This window comes from Herpailurus yagouaroundi, unplaced genomic scaffold (genome assembly GCF_014898765.1).
Source record: "Herpailurus yagouaroundi ecotype Mexico unplaced genomic scaffold, PumYag 246, whole genome shotgun sequence".
NCBI lineage: Eukaryota > Metazoa > Chordata > Mammalia > Carnivora > Felidae > Herpailurus > Herpailurus yagouaroundi.
Window position 1 is genome coordinate 11,645,926 of NW_024412463.1, and position 20,939 is coordinate 11,666,864.

General features: G+C 66.1%; 1 protein-coding gene and 1 long non-coding RNA gene across 6 annotated transcripts; one reads left to right on the forward strand and one right to left on the reverse strand.

Moving 5' to 3' along the window:
• Window positions 1-626: 626 nt before the first annotated feature.
• On the reverse strand, window positions 627-6,349 carry LOC121020016 (uncharacterized). The gene is made up of 3 exons (XR_005785889.1): window positions 6,245-6,349; window positions 4,118-4,127; window positions 627-637 (listed from the first exon to the last, which is right to left on the reverse strand). It is a non-coding gene; the product is annotated as an uncharacterized LOC121020016 (long non-coding RNA).
• SLCO4A1 (solute carrier organic anion transporter family member 4A1) lies at window positions 6,254-19,313 on the forward strand. 5 transcript variants are annotated; one of them, XM_040459857.1, is made up of 11 exons: window positions 6,254-7,109; window positions 8,136-8,226; window positions 9,059-9,180; window positions 9,380-9,491; window positions 12,594-12,748; window positions 13,981-14,176; window positions 15,118-15,283; window positions 15,375-15,547; window positions 15,815-15,879; window positions 16,282-16,430; window positions 18,163-19,313. In XM_040459857.1, the coding sequence occupies exons 1-11, from the start codon at window positions 6,317-6,319 to the stop codon at window positions 18,325-18,327; spliced, it is 2,187 nt and encodes a 728-aa protein (XP_040315791.1). In that variant the 5' UTR covers window positions 6,254-6,316; the 3' UTR covers window positions 18,328-19,313. The 5 variants fall into 5 exon arrangements, 2 of the variants coding, with proteins under 2 accessions (XP_040315791.1, XP_040315792.1); XM_040459858.1 differs by lacking the exon at window positions 15,375-15,547 and adding an exon at window positions 15,596-15,684 and having other exon boundaries at window positions 6,285-7,109; XR_005785887.1 differs by lacking the exon at window positions 18,163-19,313 and having other exon boundaries at window positions 6,285-7,109; window positions 15,518-15,628; window positions 16,282-16,393.
• The last annotated feature ends 1,626 nt before the right edge of the window (window positions 19,314-20,939 follow it).

Genomic DNA, 20,939 nt, shown 5'->3' on the forward strand with positions numbered 1-20,939 from the left:
GGCCCAGGGCCCTAGGGGCAAGGACCCAGGGTCCCGGGGGCAAGGGTCCAGGGTCATGGGGACAAGGCCCAGGGCCCTAGGGGCGACGGTCCAGGGTCACAGGGCAAGGACCCAGGATGCAGGGGGTTAGGAGGGAGAAGGGGAGGGGACAGGGAGGGGACCCACGTGCAGGAGCTCAGGCAGAGGCCACCATGTGGGGTGGCCATGTCACAGTGGCGTGGGCTGTGGCTGTCAACCTCAGAGCCATCGGTGCAAAGAAGGGGACCTACCGGCTGGAGCGCAGAGAGGAAGCAGAAGTGACACCAGCGTGTGTGTGTCCCCGGCTGCCACGTCCCCGGCGAACGGGGTTCAGGACGGAGCCTGGGAGCGCCCCGGCCCCTAACAGGAAAGGCCCCCCTGGGGCGCTGGCTGGGCCAGAGCCAGACTGAGCCGCCAGGCGAGGACCAGTAGCGCCGGGGGCGACCTGCGTCCTTCCCGCCCGCTGGGTTTGCGGGCAGCCTCCGCGTGGGGCGCGGGTGAGCGCACAAGGCCTGAGCCGGCAGAGGGGCTTGTGGGTACTAGGGCTGCTGCAGCCCTGGGTTGAGACCAGGACCCCGAGCCTCCCACACAGGGGCCCCCGGTGCTCACGCTGCGGCCGCTGGGGCCGGCGGGGCGGGGAGGAGATGCACCTGGAGTTCCTGGAGCCGAGTGGCTCGGACTCGGAGAGCTGTGGCTGTTGGCTGGGCCGGTGGAAGAGATCTGTGTTGTCCTCCTGAGCGAGCTCACCTCCCCCCCCCCCCCCCCCCACACACACGTGTGCGTGAGCAGCCACGCCCTTGCCCCTCCCACCGGAGCCCCAGGTGCAGAGCCTCTGGCTGGAGGCTCCAGGGACCCCGTTGTCCTCGCCGCTAATCCTGGGCACCTAATCCCACAGGGCGCGTCTCCTATGGGAGCAGGGGGAGGGCCTCTGGCAGTAGGGGGAGGCTCCCAGGGACCCAGCACAAGCCTGGAGGACGGGGTAAGGCCCCGTACAGTGGCTCCCTGTGAAGGAGCTGCCTCCTCCCTGCACAGCTGGAGGACGGGGATGCTTTGTCTCTCCTCTCGGGTCTTGGGAAGCCCTCCCAGCGTCCCGCGGAGCATCTGGAGGCCCCAGATGCGCCTCCACAGGGCTGAAGGCAGCAGAGCAGCAGGGAGGGACGGCCCAGCGTGTGAGCAGGTGCTGCAGGGGGTGGAGGGCACCAGACGGAGCCCCCCAGTCCACTCCAGTCGCGGGGGCTCCTTCCTGCTGCCGCCACTGTTTGGGGGTCACGTGGCTGGGGCTCCCGTGGAGGCCTTTTCCCTCGTCCTGGGCAACGCACACGGCTCCGTGGTAAAAGGACCCCCCTCCTGAGACCGGGGATCTCAGAGGTTATGTGTGCGTGGGAGAGGCCTCAGCCGGCACCAGGCTGCAGAATGCTCATGACCTGCGACAGTGGCGGGCGTCCTGCCAGATCCCACTGCCCTGAAGCCCTCCTCTCGGGGCCTCTGCTGGCTGCCTGCCTCCTGCCTCTGCTGGCTCTCGCAGCCTGTGCTGTTGTGATTGGTAGCGGGCAGTTTGCGGCTGGCTCTTAAATGGCTCCCGGGTGTAGGGGGGCTGTGAGCTCCTGGTGGATGGGACAGTGCCCCGGGGGTCCCCAAGCCCCGCTGCCCAGCACAGCCTCACGTACAGCAGGTGTCGGTGTAGAACCACCCGCCGCGGCGGCCCGAATTCTCCAGAGAAACACAGTCAATAGGAGATATTTATATATAAAGAGATTTATTATTAGAAACTTGGGCTGCACAACTGTGGAGGTTGACAATTCTCTAAATGGGCAGTCGGCAAGCTGGAGACCCGGGACACATAAAGGTGCGCTTCTGGCCTGAGGGCCGGCAGGGTGGGCTCGAGACCTGAGAAGAACAACGTGCTAGTTCGAGTCTAAAGTCAGGAAAAAGCCAATTCCCAGTTCAAAGGTAGCCAGGCAGAGAAATTCAGAGAAGGGTGAGCCCTGCCGCCCTATCCCGCCATTCGACTGGCTGGACGAGGCCCACACACCTGCATTGGGTCCGCCAGTTCAGACGCTAATCTCTCCCAGAGACACCCCTGCCCACACACCTCGTGGCCCACCAGGTTGACAGGTGGAATCCACCATCATGCTGCCCTTGGCTCTGAGGCCGTGGCCGTGGCTCTGGGCCGGACTCTGAGCGGTGGTCTGGGTGGAGGAGGGGGAGGAGTCGTCAGGGGTGAGATGCCCTGGGGTCCTTTTGGGTGGGGGTACCCGCGGGCTGTGCCTGGAGTCCCCGGGGGGTGAGGGCGGCCTCGCGGCCCGTCCCTCCCGCTGTGGGGTCTGTCTGCCCCTCGGCTCCCGCGGCCGGCCTCCTGCGTCCACACGCTCCCTCCTCCACCGTCCGGCTACCTTGCCCGGCCCCTCTGCACCAGCGCCAGTGAGCACCTTGGCACTGGCTGGACCCGGCTCAGCAATCCAGTGAGGCCCGATCGGCAGGTGGGAAGCCGACACACGTTCTGTACAAACGGTTCCCAGCGGACAGAAACTAGGCACCTGTCACATGCTCACAGGGCCTCGGGAGCAAGGCTTCTCCGAGCGCAGCCGTGATATCCGGCCCTCGCCTCCACGTCCGCACCACCGGGCTCGGCCAGTGCGGCCGACTGCTGTCGTGCAGGACCCCGTTCTCTAGCAGGCCTCCGCGGTGACGTGTCGGGCCTCGGGCACACACAGCAAGCTTCGGCATGGCCGTCTGTGCATCCACCCCCAGGCTTTGGCACACGATAGTGTCCAGGCAGGGCCGTGTGAGATCCTGGCATGAGCACCCTCTCCTCGCTCACGCCGCAGTGCCGGGAGCGCCGGGGCCACCGGGAGGGCCGGCCTCCTCACTCCCCATCCAGAGCGTCCGTCCGGAAGGGTGAGAGCCGGACAGACAAAGAACTCCAGCCTCCAGGAGGCACAGGAAACCCGGGGCGGAGCTGCAGGCGTAAGGCTGCGAAGGCTTTTCCACAGCGCGCTGACCTGGCCGCCGACAGCAAGGAGAAGCGGCCGTGCCCGCCGCAGTCAGCCTCCTGGCGGAACCCCTGGAGGAGGCGCCAGGGCCGGCGGCCCTGAACGCTGCTGATAATTCTTACCGTGTGCGGGTGGCAGCCACAAGTGGGTCGCCGGCCAGCACCCGGACTGGCGGTTCAATTTGCTAATTTAAATAATGGGACGCATAGGATTTGGCCTGAGCCTTACACACTCACGTCCGAGGTCCGTCCACAGTGTTGGTGCAGGTGGGATTTTCCTACTGACTTGGGGCTGCTCGTGGGTGCTCGCTTGTGGCTTTTGAGTTCAGATCTTGTGCCTGGCCCCAGTCACAACAGCTGGCTGTCCCGCCGCCTCCTGAACGCTGCTGTGGGCCTGATCTTTCCGGGTCACCTGCTCTGCGTCTCTCCTGCAGGGGCGGGGCGTGTGAGGCGAGCCCAGAGCTGGGGCAGCAGGCGTCTGCCCGCGGCTGGTGTCTCCGCCTCTTACTGGAAACGCCGACCCACGAATAATTCCCAAGGCCCCATCCCGGCCTGTCATCCACGCAGGCTGCTGGTGGCCTCCCTGAGCTGCCCGTGGCCCCTGCCGGCCTTCACCTGGCTGAGGTTCCTCTGCTTCCGGGCCTGCCCCAGACGATGTGTGTGTGCATTGTGCGTGCAAAGGTGCAGATGGCTCTGTGTGCACGCGTGGACCCGCACGCACGCGTGTGTTGGTGCATCTAGAGGAAACCACGCCACGGCGACAGCACGGGCTGGCCTCTGGGCCTTGGCATTTCTGGGAACGTCCAGCCTTCGTGGTATCTCTCCGTGTGTCTGTTTCTGCGGCCCGCCCGAGCCGGGGCTCGCACTGGCTGCTCTCTTCGAGGCTCTGCCGTGGTCCGGGCGCCTGTGCTGCGTGGGCTGGAGGTGGCCCCGCGGCCATCAGCTGCAGCACCCGCTCCGCCTGTCCTGCAGGGTCCCCAGGAGCTGCCCCCTCCCCACTCTGCTCACAGCAGAGCCAGGCCTGCAAGGCTGGGAGGCGCTACAAGTAACTAGCAAGGCACCTGGAACACTAGTGGCCGCCGTGGGACGACGTCGCTGTCCCTGCACGGCCTCGGGACTCGGCGTGGATGGCCTGGCGGCGCCCCCTTCACGGGGAGCAGCCAGCCCCGTGCACGGACGCCACCATCAGTCGGGGTTCTTTCAGCACGGTGTTGGCGAGGACGGCCGTGTCGCACGCACGCAGCTCCCGGGTGTCTGTCAAGCTCGGCCGCCCCACCCCCTCAGGCCTGCGGCCTCCTCGATGCCGGGCCACACGCGACAGCTTGTGGCGTCCTCGGCGGCTGCCTTCGCCAAGCTTCCCAAACCGGGGGCTTAAAGCCGCAGGACTTCAGCCTCTCCCGGCTCTGCGGGCCAGAGCCTGAGGTCAGCGGGCCTCGCGCCGTCTGGAGGCTCCAGGAGAGGGTCTTCGTGCCCTGGGAGCCCCTGGCCTCCTGGTGACTGAGTCTCTCCGCTCTTGGCTCCCGTTGTCACGTGACTTCTCTGTGTCTTCTCTTCTAAGGACCCTTGTCACTGGATTGGGGCCCACCCCAATCCAGATGACCTCATCTCAAACCATTAACGACGTCTGCAAAGGCTTTTTCCAAATAAGGTCGCACTCAGTGTCTGGGTGGACACTGGCTGTTTTGGGGAGACCCCCGTTCGCCCAGCGCAGGGCCCGACGAGGCAGTGCCCCGTAACCGGGTCCCTGAAGGAGTCTCAGCCGGCGAAAGTGGACGGGAGGCAGCTCTGGACACCCTCGTCTCTGTGCCTGGTGGGGGCGTGGGTGGGAGTGAACCCCTGTGGCCTGATGCTCTGGGTCTGAGGACACGTCGGGGTCCTGAGTCACCAGCCACGGGGCCCCAGCCCTGGGGGAGGCCAGTAGGCGGCTCCGGGCCTCCGAGCACAACCCCGTGATGTTTCCCGTGCCTCCCACGGCGTGAGGCTCCCCAAGATGGCTGGGCCTCAGAAACACTCTGCATACAAAGTGGCCCGGCCCCAAAGGTGAGGGGCGTGGCGGTGTCCTGGGGCTGCCGGACGGCAGACCGCAGACCGGACGCTGACACAGCAGGTGTTGAGGGTCTCAGTCCTGGGAGCAGGATGCCTGGGACGGAGGTGCGGCCGCGAGGGAGCACCTGCCCGGGGGACAGTGTTCTGTGCGCACGTGGTGTTCGCTCTGCGTGTGCTTGAGTGCGGACGCCAGTCACAGTGAACTGGGGCCCGCACTGACCCCCGAATCTGACCTCAGTCACCTCTTCGAAGGCCCTGGCCCAAACACGCCCCCGTTCTGAGGGGCCGGCGGTCGGGGCTGCAGCACGCCTTCCTTGGGGAGGACCGTCAGCCCCAAGAAGCAGAGACTTTGTGGGGTTTGCCAGAAGCAGGTGGGCTACGGGGAGGGTCCGGCGTCTTCTCCCGCAGGGAGCGCGAGCGGGACGACAGTTTAGTTCTGGCGGGAGCGCCGGCTGCGCAGGGGGGGCGCCCAGAAGCCACCGTGTCCCGGCAGGATGTGCTGCCGTTTCTAACGGAGGGCGGGCTGGGGGTGTGGGGGCCGGGAGGGAACGGGGCCGGGCTGGGGCCTCGGCGGAGAGGAGTGTCTGCCTTTCCCCTAACCCGGCCGCGTGGCCGCACACGTGCTTTGCGGCGACATCCCGAAAAACGTGCCGTGGGCAGCAAGCACCGCGGCCGCAGAACAAGCCGGGCCAGCTGTGGCGCCCTTTCCCCTCCCGCGTGGCCCGCGCCCTCCAAGTGCTGGACTGCAATGATGTCCCCTTCGAGCTGAGGGCACGGAAAGCTAGCGGGGTGTGAGTCTCCTGCGGAAGTGAGGCAGGACGGTCAGTGTGGAGACCGCGTCCACATGGGGCAGCCCTCCCAGCAGCAAAGCGCACGGCTCACGCCGGCCGGGCACAGGCCGGGGGGGGGGGGGGGGGTCGGCCATCCGGCTCGGTCCCGCTGTGCCTCAGCCCCGCTCCCCGACTGTGGCTTGCTCACGTGTGTGGGTCTGGGAGGTCCGGCCCCGGATTCCGAAGGGGGCTGGCCAGGGAAAGTCAAACCCCATCAGACTGGGTAGCGGACAGCAGAGCCATCAGCTGCCCCGAGGGACCGGGCACGGGGTGGGGGGTGGGGAGGGGGACACGCTCCCCGCGATATCCGTGCATCCGAGGGCAGATGTACGCTTTCTGACCCGGAAACTCCTCTCACAGGACGAACAGGCCCCCGGAATACCGTTCCGCGGCTTCCGTGGCCGCCCCCGGGAACCCCCCCCCGGCGGAGATGCCTCAGCACTCGACGGGGGACAAGCCCCCGACGTCGGTGCCACAGCTGGTCCTCCCGAGCCCGCCCTCGGCCGCGGACGGCGGGAGCGGCCACAGCACCCCCAGCAGGCGGGCGTCCCTCGGCTCACCCCCCAGCCACGACGCCCTGGGCTCCTGCAGCCAGCCGCTGTGCCAGCCGCCGGCCGGGAAGCGTGACCCCCGGGCGGCCCCCGAGACGCGCCGCGTGGCTGCGGGGCCGCAGAGCACAGTGTGTGGCTGGCGGGCCTTCGCGCCCGAGTGCCTGCGGGCCTTCAACACGCCCAGGGCCTTCCTGCTCTTCCTGTGTGCGGCCGCCTTCCTGCAGGGCATGACCGTGAACGGCTTCATCAACACGGTCATCACCTCCATCGAGCGCCGCTACGACCTGCGCAGCTACCAGAGCGGCCTCATCGCCAGCTCCTACGACGTGGCCGCCTGCCTGTGCCTCACCTTCGTCAGCTACTTTGGGGGCACCGGCCACAAGCCGCGCTGGCTGGGCTGGGGCGTGCTGGTCATGGGCGCCGGCTCGCTGGTGTTCACGCTGCCCCACTTCGCCGCAGGCGCCTACGAGGCGGAGGGCGCCGAGGGCCTGGGCACGTGCCGGGCCAACCGCAGCCTGGCCTGCAGGGACCGCGCCTCCGGCCTGTCCGCCTACCGCCTGGTCTTCATGCTGGGCCAGTTCCTGCACGGTGCGGGCGCCACGCCGCTCTACACGCTGGGCGTCACCTACCTGGACGAGAACGTCAAGTCCAGCCACTCGCCCGTCTACATCGGTGAGTGGGGTCGCAGGCGAGGCAGCGGGCGAGCGCAGGGGCTGGCGGTGGTCCTGGCCGACCTCAGCCTGGCCCCCAGCACGTCTTGGGGGTCCGGGGGGGTGCGCGCAGAGTAAGTGGGCCCAGGGCTGGCTCGTGCCCCGGGTCAGCCAGGCGCTGCCCTGCTGCCCCTGGGACTGGGCTCGAGCCTCACGCTCCCGCTGAGACACCCTCGTTTGTGGGGGGGAGGGGGGTGTCAGAATTCGGGGTTTTCAACCTCGTGGCACCACGTCCCCGCGTCCCTCCTGCCAGGCCAGGCTTTCCCAGGGAGAGGTGCTCGGGGACGCGCGCGAGGGACCGGCCGGCGCTCCAAGGCCTGCCCTGACCCCGTCAGCTGGCTGCAGCCTGCTCGTTCCCACCTCAGACTCTGTCCCCCTAGTCACCTAGCGGTGCCGACCCAGGGACGTTGGGGTCTCCTTAGTCCAGCGACGCCCTGGTGGGCCTGTGATGCTGCGTGGAGATAGCCGTGGCCTGGAACACGGGCTCTGGGGGTCTTTGCTCTTCCGGGAGAAAGGGTCCAAATAACGTCTGCGGTCGGCTTGGCCAGGAAAGCTGTAAAATTTTTTTAAATGTTTACTTATTTGAGAGAGAGAGAGAGAGAGAGAGAGAGCGCGCGCGCGCGCAAGCAGGGGAGCGACAGGAGAGAAAGAGGGACAGAGAATCCCAAGCAGGCTCCATGCCATCAGCAGAGAGCCAGACGCAGAGCTCGAACTCACGAGTCATGAGATCGTGACCTGAGCCAAACTCAGATGCCCACCCGACTGAGCCCCCAGGCGCCCCCAGAAAAATCTTAAAAGCAGCCAGATTTCAGACCCCGTGAAGGCCTCCCCGACCTAAACCCTGGCCCAAAGGGTCCGTGTGACGGGGGCAGATAGGTGCAGACACACGGAGTGGGGGGCTCCTCGCAGGTGGGCTTCTGAGTGTCAGTGGCTCGCGAGCCCTGGGGCAGTGGACGTGGCCGGCCTCAACCTCTCTGTTTCTCCCCAGCCATCTTCTACACGGCGGCCATCCTCGGCCCCGCCGCTGGCTACCTGATCGGAGGCACCCTGCTCAACATTTACACCGAAGTAGGCCGACAGTGAGTGGCCCCAGCTGAATCTGCCCCACGCGGACGGTACCTCGCCTGGGCGGTGGCTCCCTCAGAGCAGGACACACAGCAGGAAAAGCTGGGCTGGCCCTGCTCTGGTGGCCCCGGGGTCTGGGGTCTGGGTGGGGGGGCGGCCCTGGGGTCTGGGGGGGGCTGGCCCTGCTCTGGCGGCCCCGGGGTCTGGGGGTCCCTGAGTGCAGGCCCTGAGGACGGAGACCTGGAACCAGGCGAGACCAGGTCACCAGTTCTCTGATACCCTTTGCAGAACTGAGAGCAGATTTCGTGCTGCCAATGTGAGCTTCTGTGTGGGGTTTTCCACACCAGGCAGGTCTCTTCTGATACCCATTGGGGGTCCTAAATTCAGCTCAGGTCTGACAGACTTCCCAGGGTCAGCACAGACCCCACAGGTGAAGGCTCAGCCTTAGGAGACCACCCCCTGCAGACGCCAGCCTCAGGCACTGGGTCCCCACGACTTCCGTCCCACCTGGCTACAAATCGGGGTTCCCACTGCCCCGTCCTTGGGTTTCGTGAGCGGCTAGGACAGCTCCCAGACCTCAGGAATGTGCTTTACGAACCAGATTACCGGTTTATTAAGCAGATTACGACCCAGGAGCCGCCAGATGGAGGAGGTGGAGAGGCCAGGTGTGGGAGGGGGTGCAGGCTTCCGTGATGTGCAGTGCGCCACCCCAGCACCGCCCCCCCCCCCCCCCCAGCCCTCCGATCCCCTGGGCTAAGGTCTTTCTGGAGCAGCGTGCGGATGCCCGGCGTGGGCGCCCTGAGTGCACGTGGGCAGGACGCTGACCCCAAGTGTCTCCCCCCACAGGACGGAGCTGACCACCGAGAGCCCCCTGTGGGTCGGCGCCTGGTGGGTGGGCTTCCTGGGCGCGGGAGCCGCCGCCTTCCTCATCGCCATCCCCATCCTCGGCTACCCCCGGCAGCTGCCAGGTGGGTGCATCGCTCCTCTGTCCTCCTGGGGGGGCACCCCTGGGGAGTCCGGGCCCTTCGCCTTCGGGGCGAGGCCACCGTCCTGCAGGGCCAGCCCGGCCACGTGCAGCTGACCCTCAGGCGCCCCCAGGCCTGGGAGGGGGGAGCCTCAGGCAGAGACCTTGGTCCCTGCCACTCGCCGACGTCTGTGTCCTTCCAGGGTCCCGACACTACGTGGTCATGAGAGCGTCGGAGACATGCCGGCTGAAGGACAGAGGCCACGAGGCAGCCAGCAACCCCGACTTCGGGAAAACCATCAGAGACCTGCCTCTGTAAGGACCTTGTGGGCGGTGGGGGAGGGGGTGGCGCTCCTGCCCGTGCCCATGTATCCTGCAGACCCTTGGGGGGCCCACACGTGCCGGACCTTGACCCCAAGCTAGGAGAGTCCGCGTGGCCCCTCCAGGGCCGCGGTGAGCACACAGCTTCTGAACCTACTTTGTGGCCCCGCAGACTCGAGGTCTCAGCCCCGAAATCCGGGCTGGGAGATTCAGAGCTGCACACAGAGCCGGTGAGGGACAGTCCCGACGGAGGGCCCTCACTCTGCTGTGTCCTCTGTCCTCTGACCTTCTCATTGAGGTCACCTGCACGTGCCAGGGTTCCAGGCTCACGCCCTCTCTCTGCCTTGAGGCCTCTGACGACCCAGGAAGGGACGGGACTGTCTCCGGCCCCCTGCCCTCCCTGCCCTGCAGCAGCCCCCACTCCTCGTGTGCTCCCCTCCCTTGTGTGAGACCTGGTCTTGTTTTGTGGGCTTCAAGGACCCCTGGCTTGCTCTGGTCTCAGGGAGACTCGGGGCCCTGGGGGGGAGGGGCTCCTGGCCGCCCACACCCTCTTCACGGGACCAGGCATCGCACAGGGGGCTCTTGAGGGAATGGGGAAGGAGCCCCCGGACGGCCTCCAGCCTGATTCCTCGGCCTCGCTGAGTACCCCCTGCCCCCCGGTAGTCTGGAGCCGGAGCCCAGGAACGGCCATGTCTAACTGGCCTCGTGGGGCCAGGGGCTGTTGGTGGCAGGAATGAGCCCTTGTTGCCTACCTTCGCCGTGGGAAGGGTGGAGGGGCGTCGGGGCCGAAGGTGGCCTCCGGGGAAGCCCCGGGGCTGTCTGCTGTCCGGTGGAGAGGAGGCAGGGCTGGCGTGCTAGGGGTGGAAGGTGGACGGGCCTGCCTCGCTTCGGGCTTTGTTCTCCTGCGTCCTGCTTCCTGTGGGGCCACCCAAGAGCTGCCCGCTCAGCAGGGTGCCCCAAGGCAGGTAAGCCGCCAGGGGCCGCACCGGGCAGGGGCGCAAGAGCGTCTGTGTGAAGGCCGGGTCGCCCCGTCTCCCGGCAGCCACGGGGAGGCGCTCTGAGCTGGAGCAGGGCCACCAGTGCCCCACATGCAGGGCTAGGGACCCAGCACGTCAGCAGCGCTGGGGACAGAGGGCCGAGAAGAGGTCTGTGTCCAGGCTTAGCTCCCTAGCCAGTTGCCGGTAATAAAATAAATCCTGGAACGTGTGCCCTCTGTTAACATCACGACTAGTTCTCCGAGCAAATTCAACACCAGATTTTAGCAGAGCCACCTAGAGCCTGGGACGGTCTGCACACCCTGGGGAGGGTCGCCTGCCCCCCCCCCCCAAGCCTAGCCGAGCGCCCCGAAGCCTGGGCCGATCTGAACAAGACCCAGGGAAGGGGCCAGCCAGACACAGGGCGTCCCCCACACAAGGCAGGACCTTCTAGCCCCAACAGAGGAGGTCCCGGGGAGGGGCCGGTGCCCTGGGCCCCCCCCCCCGAGCCCCCACCCGCCAGCACCCCTCTTCTTCCCTTCATGGACATGGGACCCAAATAATTAACCAAAAAGCATTGTTTTCAGTCTTCCGGCTCGAAAGTCAGTTTTGCATGTGTGTCGCTCTGGGGCGGGTCAGGTGCCACGAGCCGCGTGGAACGTCTTTCCTTCGCCTCCTCCCGGCCGCCTGCTCGCGTGTCCCGGTGCAAAGCCTAGTCACGGCTGCACCGCACGTCCCTGCTTTCCAAGATCCAATTGCCGGCCTGTGGCAGGTGCCCCGAGATGTGAGCAGGGACTCTGGGCTCCCTCCCGGTGTGAGCACGACCAGCAGCGGGGTCTCCGGGGCCGGGGCTCACGAGGACGGGCTTCACGTGTGGCACAGCCCTGAGCTGCAGACCCGGAGAGCTAAGCCCCGAGGGCCATTTCAGAGCCGGCCCCCACGGCGGGCTGAGGGTAGTCATTCAGTTCCAGGGTTTGCTTTCTCGTAGGTGCGGGAGAGGGAGGCGCTGCCCTGCGGTGACCTGGGGCTCCAGAGAAAACCCTGCCCCCGGCCCACATCACTCCCCGGGGGCCAGGGACAGAAGCGTACTGGTCGGCACCTCGGTGCCCAGGTCCAGGCACCTGCCGCCCGGCGGCTCCGGGAATCGGGAAAGCAGGCAGTAGAGCCTCAAGTGCGGGCGGCTGGCTGCCCCCCGAGGCCGAGCTTCCGAACTTGCGGACCCCCCGCGGCTGTAATTCCGTTCCCACTCCAAGCTTCGTGCCTCCACTGCCCCGTAAGGACGGTGTGCTGTGTTCTATGCTGCGTGTGTGGTCGGCACACCCGGGCGCCAGCCCTGCTCGGCCCGAATCCCCAACAAGGTGCAGAGCAGTCCGGCCAGAGCCAGCGGCCCTCGGAGAAACGTGCTCACGCGAGGGCAGGCGGTGTGGGGCAGGGCCTGGTGCCCAGCCTGTCGCTCGGGGCAGGGACACAGGCGGGCAGCAGTCAGAGCCCGCGTCGGGCACTCACAGAGGTCTCTCCGCTTCTCGGTGAGACCTGAGGCCGAGAGCGCCACGGGGCCGTGCAGGGCTCCCCTCCCTGATCCCCAAAGGGAAGCAAGGCCGGCCTCACTAGGGAACGGGCAGGTCAGGTCCGAGGGGCCAGGGCCAAGGTCCTTCCTCAGGATCCCTACGACACCACCCCCAAAGTACACACCAGCCCGGTCCACCCAGAGGCTCCTTGGAGGACCCCCTGTGCCCCCTTCTCGAGAGCTGGTGGCTGAGAAAGGACCCCGGCCTTCAGTGCCGGTCCCCATCCGTGGGGACCTGGCCAGTCCTGGACTCGGGGACAGCCGCCTCCCCCGGCCCCTGGCTCCTGACTCCCCCCCCACTGCCAAGCGATTCCACGGTTTTGTGGTTGCTCGGGGTCTCTCCCCACGCCAGAGCTGAACTGTGGCGGAGGCGGTGAGGAGGTTGATTTGGCGGCTTGCTCTCCTGGAGCTGGTTCTCCGCCAGCCTCACACCCCGTCCTGACCGCTCTGGGGGAGACGTGGAGGGCCCCCCACGCCCCAGCCCCCCGCGCTCCCCTCTGGAAGGGCACTTCCTCCCTGCTCTGACTCTGTCTCTTCTCTCGTCTCCCCATCCAGCTCCATCTGGCTCCTACTGAAAAACCCCACGTTCATCTTGCTGTGCCTGGCGGGAGCCACCGAGGCCACACTCATCGCAGGCATGTCCACGTTTGGCCCCAAGTTCCTGGAGTCCCAGTTCAGCCTGAGCGCCTCGGAAGCTGCCACCTTGTTCGGTGAGAAAACTCGCTGAATCCTCGGGGTCCTCTGACTTCTCGTGAGTTCTCGGACGAGTGAGGGGTCTCCCGAGTCTCTTTTACAAGCGCACGCGGCTCCTGTATGCGCGAGGACACGCGGGCGCATGGTCCTGCAGGGGAGGCCCCCGGAGCGGGTGTTGGGCCGTGCGCAGAGTTGCTTCGTGGGTCTGATGGTCCTTCCCGGGAGGTGGGGAGCACGGACCACAGTGTGCTGACCTCCTGGGGGGTCCGCTCTGGCTGGGAGGGTCCGGGGCGAGCTCATCGCCTGTGACGCCCGCTCACCCCCTCCAGCGTCCCTGGCTTGTTGCAGAAAGGGTTTGGCTAGAGGCATCCAGACCCTCAGGCCCGGTTGCACCCGGGAGCCAGGTGGCCGGCGTCCCACGATTTCACGGGACCATGAGGTCGGAGCCCCGGGACCCGCCTGGCCAGAGACATTCTGTGGCCAGAGCCAGGCTCCCCCCCCCAGGAGAACGAGGGCCCTGCTTAGACCCCCTCCTGCTGCTGCGCAGAGGGCACCTGCAGCCTCACGGAGAACACACCAGGCGGGACGCGTTACCAGACAAGGGGTCGATGCCGGGCCGTGCCAGACGTGGCGTGGATCCTGGCCGGGGGGGTCAACACCCCGTGTGGAATGTGGGGACTTCTGGGCAGCACATGGGCCAGTGCAGGCCGCCCCCCAGCCCTCGGGGTTCTGTTCCGGCACGGGGCTTGGGCATTCAGTTAGGGACCCCGTCCCCCTATCTAATGCCCCCAGACACCCCTCCTTGCCTGGCCTCTCGGCCCCATCCACAAGCGCCTCCCCTTTCCCAAAGCGGCCCCCTCCCTGTGCTCACATTGTCCCAGAACGGCCACCTGCTCTGGGGTCCCCCGGGCTGCAGCCCAGAGCTGGAAGGGGTCCATGTCAGAGCCGGCTTTGGTCCTTGCTGGAGAGGCAGGCCCACCGAGCCCCACACCCGTCTGCACCCCGTCCCTGGGACGGCCTGGGAGCCGCGCGCCAACTAATCCCAGCTTCCCGTGAAATGGCGCGGGCCACGGATTTCTCGAAGGTGGCCCACGGCTGGACTCTCAGAAGCTGTGGTTTTCTGGGGAGCACAGTCCCTGGGCGGCCTCCCGGTCAGGCGGGCAGCGGTCTATTGGCCTCTCCCCCTCCCAGTCCTGCCCCACCCCTGCGGCCCCGCAGGACCTCACCGAGCACGTCCCCTCTGCCGCAGGGTACCTGGTGGTGCCTGCCGGGGGTGGCGGCACCTTCCTGGGTGGCTTCTTCGTGAACAAGTTCAAGCTTCGTGGTGCGGGCATCATCAAGCTGTGCCTTTTCTGTGCCCTGACCAGCCTGCTGGCCATCTTCGTGTTCTTCATGCACTGTCCCAACGTGCCCGTGGCGGGTGTGACCGCCAGCTACCACGGCGGGTAAGGACCGAGAGGTGCCCGGGAGAAGGGGAGAGCCCAGCGCACCTGTCGGAGGCACCGGTGGCCCCGGGGGATGGCGGCGGTGGGGTGGGGACTCGGTCACTGTTTGGAGAGGATCAGGGCTAACGGTCACTGAAAGCCTGGCAGCGGCCCTTTGGAAGCCCCGGGCTCCGTCCCAGCCCCAAGCCCGGGGTTCCCATCTGGAAAATGAGACTCCGCTCACCCAGCCGCTCTCCACGTGTGGACGTGGAAGGTGGCCCAGGGTCGGCTCCCGTGTGTGACCGAGTCACGGGAATGTGAGAGCGACAGCCGGTCAGGCTAATATCTGAAGCAGGCTGCGACGGTGGCCGCTGGGACGGGCGGCCCCTCTCAGGGACTCCTGGTGCCGCTGGAGGGTCAGGACCACAGACCTCAAAGTGGCCGTGGGAGCACTGTCCCCCGACAGGACCGCCACGGTCCCCCCACGAGGACCGTGCTGCCACGGGAGGGAGGCAGGCGGGTCCCGGGCCAGCTCCCAGGGAGGGTGCTGAGGGAGGCGGGAAGGGTCCGGATGGGCATGGGGTCTTCCATCTGAGTGGAAAGAGAAGGAAGCCCGCGCGTCCGTGATGGCCACGGTGTGCACGCGCCCCTGAGCCGTGCAGGTGCACAGCTGTCACCTGAGGGGCTGGCGCCTCTGGGGGGGGCTTTGTCCCCGGGCGCTCTGAACCACCTGCCCGTCCAACCACCAAGTCGGGGGAAGTGCGCCGCGCACACGGAGAGCAGAGCGAGCGCGGTTTGCGTGGCGTGAGAACGCCCAGCGGGTCTACGGGCAGGAGGCAGGGAGGGGAGCACCGGGAACCTCGGGAACCGGAGGCCGTGGCTGGGGGTTGGGGGGCGCGAGGCCCCAGGCTGGGCTCCCCACCCGGCCCCGGCCCCACCGCCCCCTCCTCTCCCGCCCGCAGCCTCCTGCCCCAGGGCCGCCTGGAGCTGACCGCCGCCTGCAACGCGGCCTGCGGCTGCCAGCCCGAGCTCTACAGCCCCGTGTGCGGCTCCGACGGCCTCACGTACTTCTCGCCCTGCTACGCGGGCTGCCTGGAGGCGGCCGAACCCGGCCCCGGCGGCCAGAAGGTGAGCGTGGCCGCCGCCCCCCCGTGCCGTCCGCGCCCTGGGAGGGCCCCTGCCCCTTCCTCCGGTAATCCGCGCTGTTTGCGCCCCTCAGGTGTACCGAGACTGTAGCTGTGTCCCTCAGAATTTTTCCTCTGGTTTTGGCCATGCCACTGCAGGGAAATGCACCTCAACTTGTCAAAGAAAGCCCCTCCTTCTGGTTTTCATATTCGTTGTAATCATATTTACATTCCTCAGCAGCATTCCTGCGCTCACGGCAACGTTACGGTAAGCCCCGGCCTGGGTATCGCTCAGGCCCAGAACCTTCCCTTGCAGCACGCTGCGGTGGAGCTCTGCAGATCCCGCGGGGTACGTGCCCGGCCCCCCAAACACCGCGGCAGGAGAGAGCCAACTGCCTCTGTGAGGTGCTTGCCACCTGGGGAGGTGGCCACTGCAGCCTGGGGCGTGGCCAGGACTTGGCTGCTAGCGTGGGGGGTGTGACTTGGCAGACGGCCCCACCCCCCCGGGCGCTGACGCGGCTGTCTCACGTTTCAGGTGTGTCTGTGACCGGCAGAGATCGTTTGCGCTGGGAATCCAGTGGATTGTGGTTAGAACTCTAGGTACTGTGACCCGTGAGGAAGCCACGTACAGTTGCGTAGTGCGTTCGCTGCACAAGGGCACCCGGCCTGTGTCCCCTCACGCGGCGGGTGTGCATTCGGGAACAGCTAGTGCCCGCTTTGGAGAAGGACGCCATCCCCTCGCCGTCCACTAGGGGGACCCATGGTCATTTATTTGCCTTTTCCTGATTAGCACAAAGGCTCCAGGGGAGTGGAGGGTGACTCGGCACCTCCCCCCCTGGTGCCAAGTCCCCAGAAAGGAACCTTTTCCGCCCGTCCCCCCCCCCCCCCCCCCCCGCGAACACCAGTGGCTGACTGACGTCACCCTTCTGGGTCTCGTCGCTGCCCACCCGCCCCCTCTGGCCCCCCGCGCGGGTTGGGTCCTGAGTGAGCCTCTTTCTGCAGGGGGCATCCCGGGGCCCATCGCCTTCGGCTGGGTGATCGACAAGGCGTGCCTGCTCTGGCAGGACCAGTGTGGCCAGCAGGGCTCCTGCTTCGTGTACCAGAACTCGGCCATGAGCCGCTACATGCTCATCGCGGGGCTGGTGTACAAGGTGAGTGCGGGGGCGCGCTGGAGGGGGGCGGTCCCGGGTCGGCTCCAGAGGCCCGGGGTCTCCTCCTGCTGGCCCAGGGGCCCAGGCTTTCCACCGGGGCCTTCCAGCCGCTCGAACCCGGGGCCCCGGTTCCCAGAAGCGGCCTCCTTCCCAAGTGAGAGCCCGTTGTGGGGCCCCAGCCCCACGAAGCCCCTGCCTGCCGGGGCCTCCCCCCTGCCGCTGGCCCCGGACTCTGGTCCCCTAGGGCTTTGCAGGGATAAGACCCCGCTCCGTCCCGCGAGGGCAGATTCTGGCGGGCCTGTCGGTGTCTGGGGGCTGTCGGGGCGGGGCTTATGGACCCCTGAGCAATTCCGCTTCCTGACCTTGAGGTGCCTGGGGCGCTGGCCCCCCCTCCGCCCGAGCCTGGGAAGAGAAACTGCCTGCTTTATCACGTGTTTCGTGTCGTGTGGGGAGAAGCACGGTATTTATAGTTTGAATTTTCCCCGATGGGAGGAAGGGACACGGAACCTTCACAATAAAGTGAAATCCTGGGGCCAGCCTGTAGGAGTGTCTCGATTTTCTTCTCTGGGTGGGGGGGCTGCTCAGGGGTCCCCCCCTTGCCTCACGTTTGTCTAGAAGCATCTCGGGGATGGCGAATCCTCAGCCCCCTGGGCTTATCTCCACACGGATTAGCATAATAATAGCCACGTGTGAGAAAGGATTTGCGTGACCCCAGCGGAAGGCAAGGGGTCAGTCGGAGGGGGACATGGCTTCCTGGGAGCTGCCCCCGGCTTTTCCTCTGTGCCCCTGTGCCCGGAGCAACAGGCCGGTACCCGGGCCGTCTGTCCACCCAGACGATGAGCCCTCTGCGTCAGCACAGCGGTTACGGTGACTTCTCAGGTCAGTGTTAGTTTCAGCAGGAGTAGCAGACAGGTTCTCAACGCACCCCCTCCGATCCCTGCGCCAGAGTGGACACGGGTGCCAGGCTTCTCAGGCTGGTGATGCTCCCAGAAACGCTAAAACCCAGCATCTGCACGTTAAAACACACACGTGTACAGGGGCGCCTGGGGGGCTCAGTCAGTTACGTGTCCAACTCAGGGTCAGGGCATGATCTCACAGTTCGTGGGTTCGAGCCCCGCGTCGGGCTCTGTGCTGACAGCTCGGACCCTGGAGCCTGCTTCGGATCCTGTGTCTCCGTCTCTCTCTGCCCTTCCCCCCCCCCCAAAATAAACAAACTTTTTTTTTAATTACAAAAAACCCTGAAGATCTTTATTCCTCAGTTCTGGGGGCCAGAGGTCCGAAATCCGCACGTCAGTTCCTTCTGGGGGCTCTGACGGAGGGTCTGCTCCAGCCCCGTCTCTGCCCCTGTGTTGCGTGGTCTTCCCCTGGGTGTCTCTGTAAAGCCACTGTCTCCTTGCTCCCACGAGGACACCTGTCACTGCAGGCAGGCCCACCCGACACCCAGGATGATTTCATCTCAACCTTCTGAACTTAATTACACCTGCCAAGACACCGCTCCCACGATAGGCTCTGGGGGTCGACACGGGGGGGGGGGCACTGTTCAGCCCAGGACGAGCCCCCCCACCCCATCCAGGGCCAGTATGTCGTCAAATGCTGGTTTTCATTCCCTCACTGACAGTATGGGTGTCCACGCAGGGGCGGGTTATGCAGGAAAGATGGGTCTTCTCTCCGGAAGCGGGGTCCTCAGGACCTCGGGAGCAACCGGGCCGCCTGGCCTCTTCCTCTCTCCCAGGTGCTGGGCTTGTTGTTCTTTGCCGCCGCCTGCCTCCTGTACCAGCATCCGTTGGAGGCTCCCAATGGCCTAGAAGCTTCTCTGCCCAGCCAGTCCTCGGCCTCCGACACCCCCATGGACCTCCAGGACGCCCCCTCGGCCCTCCAGCTCCAGAGTGACGTCTGACCGCCCACCCGTCCGCCCAGGGACACGAGCCAGCAAGCACTGTCTGATTTCTTCCCAGAAGGGCTGACCCCTCGCCGATTGATACCCCAGGGCTGAGGACCCTCCAAAAATCTCTCCTAGGATCCTGAGGGTACTAAGCTGGTGGGGGCCGCACGTCCGAGTCTCAGAGACACTGAAGAGGAAGAACGCAAGGCAAGGGGGGACACGGCGCGCCTCCCCCCTAGCCCCGGGGGAGAGTGTGACGGTCCCTCTGGCTCAGGAAGACCGAGGCCCCGCAGCCCAGCCCTTCTCACAGTCCGTGAACGGGCAGAGCCGCGAGGCACTGGATTTTGCCCGGGGGCCTCGAGAACCCCGGACGCGTCGACAGCTGTGATTTTCAGCCTCTCTATGCGATCTGAGCTGCACTGTTACAGAAAGTCCAGAACCACCTGCCGGCCGGTGTGAAGCTGGCAGCCGCCGGGGGGTTCGGAAGTCACCGTTCTGTCCTGGAGACTGGAGAAGCGCCCGTCACTGCCTGTGGCGCGCACACGGGGCTCGTGCCGCTCCTGTTCATTGTGACACCGTCGACACCGCGGGGTGGGAATTACAAAGCCCTGACCCCCGCCGGGGCGTGTCACCGGCCGTGCTCCCGAACGGGCCTCATTCGGCATCTGGGGACCAGCCTGGCCCCGACTTCCTGTGTCTCTTCTGATGCGGGGCAGCTGGGCGGGCGGCCGTCCCCAGGGGCACGGTCCCTGCTGCCCCCTCGCGTCCTCAGAGCTGCAGCGGGACGGGACGCGCCGCAAAAGCAGATATTTATGGACCAATATTTTGCAGAACCTTATTTATAGAATTTGTCTTTTACCTGCTTGTGTGGTGGGCATAGCGGCCGGCTCAGCGGACATTCGCGAACTCTGCCTGGAGGACACTGGGACTCCCATGGAATGTTCGCGGGTGTCCTCAGTCAAAATTATGTGTAAATAAATATATTTTGATATTTAAAGCAAGCCTCTCTGGCCAATGTGTTTTCTTTCTACGAAGGTGCAGAGTTTGATGTTTGTACACCCCCTTCGTGTGGGTTTTTGTGAGTTTGCTCCCCAAAGCCAGTGTCGGGCTGCCCCGGGGACAAGCGCTCCGTTGGCCCTGCGCCCTCCCGGTTGGCCTCTCGCCACCCGCCTCGCCAGTGACCCCCGTTGTGCCCCAAGAGTCCCCTCCCTCGGGGGCCCAGCGCCAGCTGGGTGGGCCTGAGCCCTCCACCCAGGGTCCCACTTTCCTGAGTGACCCGCAGCACCAGGATTCAGATGGGGACGGCCGGATTCAGCAGGTAGCTCGGGAAGGGTGTGCGTGTGTGTGAGAGGGGACACAAAGGGAGACACCCCCCCCCACCCCCACTGGGCTTTCTCCCTGGGTATCCAGATCTGACGCAGTCCCTCCCAGGTGGAGCCCAGAGAGTCCACAACTACGGCCCGGGGGGGCCCTGGGGGCAGCTCACAGGTGTCCTGGACACCAGTCTCACCAGCCGGCCCACGTGGGCCCACGTCCCGGACGGGCCTTTCCTTCCACTCCCCATGCTTGAATCCTGACCCGGCCGCTTCCGTTGGCCAAGGTTTACGTGGTGAGCAGGAAACGGCCTCCCTGGCCTTCTGGACCACGTTCGAGAATTGACGGGGCACCTACTGTATCCCAGGCCCTGTGCTGAGTGGCGGGGAATGGGGGAGACACTGCCTGAGAGGTCCCCACGGCAAACCCAGGCCGGGTGGGAGGGCAGCGGGCCCGGGGACACACAGCCTGGCAGGGGCGCTGGGACCCTCTTAGGTGCGCCAATGCTCTCTCCCCGGAGGAGGAGGCCCTCAAACCCCCTTCATCCTGGTGGACGCTGGTACCTCTGGATTCCCTCCACCCTGTCTTTGCCCTTGAAGAGGGTCCAAGCTGGGGTGGCGCTCACTTAAGCTCATGTCTTTTTCTAAGCAGCTTTACTGAAATGCGAATCACCCACTTAAAGTAAACTAGGGGCGCCCGGGTGGCTCGGTAGGTTAAGCGTCCAACTCTTGATTTCGGCTCAGGTCACGATCCCAGGGTCATGGGATCGAGCCCCTTGTCGGGCTCTGCGCTGAGCACGGAGTCTGCTGGGGGTTCTCTCTCTCTGTCTCTCTGACCCTCCCTCTCTTCCGCTCTCTGAAAATAAATAAATAAACGTAAAAAAATAAAGGAAAACTCAGTGGGTCTTGGTCTGTTCACAGGATTGGACCAGCATCGCCAAGGCCGGCTGGAACGTTCTCCTCGCGGAGACCCCCCCTTGGCCTGCGCCCCCCAGCTCCCCCCCCACCCCCGCAGCCACGAATCCACTCTCCTCCCTGTTTGCCTCCTCGGAGCATTTGCTGTGGGCGGGACCGCGCCGATGGCGTCTTCTTCCACGCCTGCTGTGCTCGCCAGGTGCCGTCCAGGCCGTATCCCGAATCCTGTCTAAGGTCGAATGACAGTCCGCCGTGTGGACGGGCCCCGCTGCGTCGGTCACATTCCTTACAGAAGAAACAAAGGTCCCTGGCTTCTCCCCGCCCTTTCCAGGCTGAACTACAGTTTTGCTCACTTCGATGCTGGGATCGGGGGAACGGCCTCCAGCAGGGCTCTGACCG

What these genes read in the sequence shown, in the direction of transcription:
- SLCO4A1 (XM_040459857.1), top strand. Translation starts at nt 6,317, where the DNA reads ATGCCTCAGCACTCGACGGGGGACAAGCCCCCGACGTCGGTGCCACAG. An exon ending in CCACTCGCCCGTCTACATCG is followed by an intron (nt 7,110 to 8,135) that starts GTGAGTGGGGTC and finishes GTTTCTCCCCAG; the next exon opens with CCATCTTCTACACGGCGGCC. An exon ending in CTACCCCCGGCAGCTGCCAG is followed by an intron (nt 9,181 to 9,379) that starts GTGGGTGCATCG and finishes GTGTCCTTCCAG; the next exon opens with GGTCCCGACACTACGTGGTC.